This window comes from Rutidosis leptorrhynchoides, chromosome 6, assembly GCF_046630445.1.
Source record: "Rutidosis leptorrhynchoides isolate AG116_Rl617_1_P2 chromosome 6, CSIRO_AGI_Rlap_v1, whole genome shotgun sequence".
Classification (NCBI taxonomy): Eukaryota; Viridiplantae; Streptophyta; class Magnoliopsida; order Asterales; family Asteraceae; genus Rutidosis; species Rutidosis leptorrhynchoides.
In genome coordinates, this window is record NC_092338.1 from 307,340,730 (window position 1) to 307,344,149 (window position 3,420).

At 35.5% G+C, this 3,420-nt stretch overlaps 2 protein-coding genes across 2 annotated transcripts; both read right to left on the bottom strand.

The window, feature by feature from the left end:
• Window positions 1-338: 338 nt before the first annotated feature.
• On the bottom strand, window positions 339-1,073 carry LOC139854627 (uncharacterized mitochondrial protein AtMg00240-like). The gene is made up of 2 exons (XM_071843923.1): window positions 747-1,073; window positions 339-443 (listed from the first exon to the last, which is right to left on the bottom strand). The coding sequence occupies exons 1-2, from the start codon at window positions 1,071-1,073 to the stop codon at window positions 339-341; spliced, it is 432 nt and encodes a 143-aa protein (XP_071700024.1).
• Window positions 1,074-1,480: 407 nt separating this feature from the next.
• On the bottom strand, window positions 1,481-1,813 carry LOC139854628 (uncharacterized mitochondrial protein AtMg00820-like). Its single transcript, XM_071843924.1, has one exon. It carries the CDS (start codon window positions 1,811-1,813, stop codon window positions 1,481-1,483), a length of 333 nt encoding a protein of 110 aa, XP_071700025.1.
• Between the last annotated feature and the right edge of the window lie 1,607 nt (window positions 1,814-3,420).

Below are 3,420 nucleotides of genomic sequence, written 5' to 3' on the forward strand. Positions count from 1 at the left end.
CACACAATTGATAAGTTATGCATCAAAACAAGTGTTCCTATTAGTATGAAAGACACTAAAATTGTTCTCATGTGCAAGCATTCAAGAATTACATGAGAAAAATTTTAACGTAAGCAAGATTAAAAAGATTTGGGTGCTTACCTTTGAGGACCACTAGATGTTAAAGAGAAGGGAGACAATGAAATCTAGAATCTAGTGGTTCAGGTTTAAGGAGGAAGTGGGGTTGGTGAAAAAGTGGCTTGGATAATAAAGATGGTGAGAAAAAGACAAAACAACCGTCAGCTGTTGTGCGGTCGACACCACGGTCAAGTTCGACCGCACTGGCATGGTAGATTTAGTTAAGGCACAAGTTCCATCATACCCAACTCATTCCTAAGTATAGTGAAGGTCTCCTTTTTCAGAGTCTTAGTGAAGATATCAGCAATGTTTTCTAAGGAGTCTACCTTATCAATCACAATATTACCTTTTTAGACATGATCACATAAAAAGTGGTGCCTAATGTCTATATATTTAGTCCTAGAGTGTAATATTTGATTTTTAGATAGGTCTATAGCACTCTTATTATCACAACAAATAGGTATCTTAGAGGAGATGATACCGTAATCGATGAAGGTTTGTTTCATCCATAGCACTTGTGCACATGCTCTTCCCACGGTAACATATTCCGCTTCGGTTGTAGATAGTGCAACGGAAGTTTGCTTCTTGGAGAACTATGATGTTAAGAAAAGTCTAAAAAATGCACATACACCGCTTGTGCTCTTTCGATCAATCAACGATTCTCCATGGTCGGAAACCGCAAAGCACATAATGTCAACACCAGTGAACTTTAGATACCATAGACCAAGATGCATGGTACCTTCAAAGTATCTAAAGATTCGTTTGATTGCTTCTATGTGAGACATTTTGGGATTCTCTTGGAATCTTGCACACAAGCACACGCTATACATAATATCGGGTTGGCTTGCCTTTAGGTATAGAAGAGATCTAATCGTTCCTATATACTTAGTGCTATCGAATGAATCTCCTTCTCCTTCAAGAGTAAGCTTGACGTTGGTTGCCACAGGAGTCGCCATAGGCTTTGAGTTTTCCATTCCAAACTTTTTGAGCATATCATGAATATACTTTTGTTGATTGATAAACGTTCCATCTTCTAGTTGCTTAATTTGGAGTCCGAGAAAGAACTTGAGTTCACCCATCATGCTCATTTCAAACTCATCATGCATTAACTTAGAAAACTCATTGCTATAAGACTCGTTAGTATAACCAAATACAATATCATCAACATATATTTGAATAATAACCAAATCATTTTCATGCTTTGAATGAAGTATTATCAATTTTTCCCATTTTATATCGATGATTAATAAGGAAGGTTCTAAGTCTCTCATACCAAGCTTTAGGAGCTTGTTTGAGTCAATATAGGGCTTTCTTAAGTTTAAACACATGATACATTTTTTTCAAAATCTTCAAAGCCCGGAGGTTATGACACAAATACTTCTTTATTTATGACCGCATTTAGAAAAGAACTTTTGACATCCATTTGATATAATTTTAAGTTTCTAGCACATGCATAAGCACGAAGTATTCTAATAGACTCTAGTATAGCTACAAGAGCAAAGGTCTCATCATAATCGATTCCTTCTTGTTGGCTATACCCTTGTGCAACCAACCTAGCTTTTTTCCTCATAACCTTCCCATCTTCATCTAATTTGTTCCTATACACCCATTTGGTTCCTATAATATTTTGCTCGCTTGGTAAGGGAACCAAATCCCATATATCACTCATTTGGAATTGATTTAATTCCTCTTGCATGGCTTCTACCCAACTTTCATCTCATAAAGCTTCCTTGACATTTTGAGGGTTCTATTTAGGAGATGAATGCATAGTTTGCAACTAGATTGACTTATTCTAGTGTGGTTCTAGTGTTGATATCTCCCATGACTTGTTCTATTGGATGATCCTTAATTTGTTCAAGGTCGGTAGTGGGTTCTATATTATCTTTCCTAGGATCGTTTTCCAAGTGAGATTATTTCTCATTAGTTTCTTCGGCTTCTTTGGACTCATTTTGGATTGTGCTAGTCACAATGGCTTCTTGCTCAATTACATCATCATCTACTAGTGGTTTGGACTTGGGTGGAGGAGTTTCATCAAAGGTGACATCTAATGACTCTTCTATGACATTAGTGTACTTGTTTAGAACCATATAGGCTTTGATTTCTAACGAATATCCTAGGAATACTCCTTCATAGGCTTTAGGTTCAAACTTAGTTAGGTATACCTTTTTGTTCAAGATAAAACACTTACATCCAAATACTCTTAGATGACTTACGGTGGGTTTCCTACAATTTAAGATTTCATAGGGTGTTTTATCCATTGAAGGCCTAATTAGAACTCTATTTTGAATGTAAGTAGAGGTAGCTACGGCTTCACACCAAATTTTTTTGAGGGATTGATTATTCATTTAACAATGTTCTACTCATTTCTTGAAGAGTTCAGTTTTTTCCTTTCAACAACCCCATTTGATTGAGGAGTGCGAGGAGCCGAGAAATTATGAGAAATTCCATGTAAATCATAAAAGACTCCATATTGGGCATTATTATCAAATTCTCTTCCATGATCCGTTCGCATGGTGACAATTGAACACCCAAGCAAGTTATGTATTTTTGTAGCAAAAATTACGAACCTCTCAAAAGCCTCATTTTTGTGTTTTAGAAAAAGTGTCCATGTATATCTAGAAAAATCATCAATGATTACCAAGGTGTAGAAATTCCCACCATAACTGTGAACGGATGATGGACCAAATAAATCCATGTGTAATAGTTCTAGATATCTTTTGGTTGAAATAAAGTTCTTTGGTTTATGACTAGCATGGACTTGTTTTCCTATTTTACATGCATCACAAAAATGACTTTCGTATTTTAGCTTGGGTAAATCCTTAACCATTTCTTTAGAGGATATGTTATGAACTAGTTTCATATTAGCATGCCCAAGTCTCCTATTCTACAAAGTGGTAGTGTCATGAATGGAAGTAAGACAAATATCTAAATGTTTGAAATCATTTAGTTTACACGTGTAAAGGCCCTTCTTCCTAATTCCATTTATAACATATTTACCATCTTTGGTTATATGTGATGAAAACTTAGTAAATGTCATGTTATAACCTTTATCACATATTTTACCAATACTTAGAAAATTAAAGTTTAGATTCTTAATATGCAAGACATCTTCAAGAGTAATTTTAGAGTTAGTAAAGTTACCTTTACCGGCGATTTTACCTCGTACGTCGCCACCAAAGATTAAGTCACCACCATTATGTCCCTTGTACTTTATGAAGAAGTCTTTGTTCCCCGTCATGTGCATTGTACATGAAGTGACCCGTCCTAATCTATAAGGATGGATACAATAACATATGGATACAT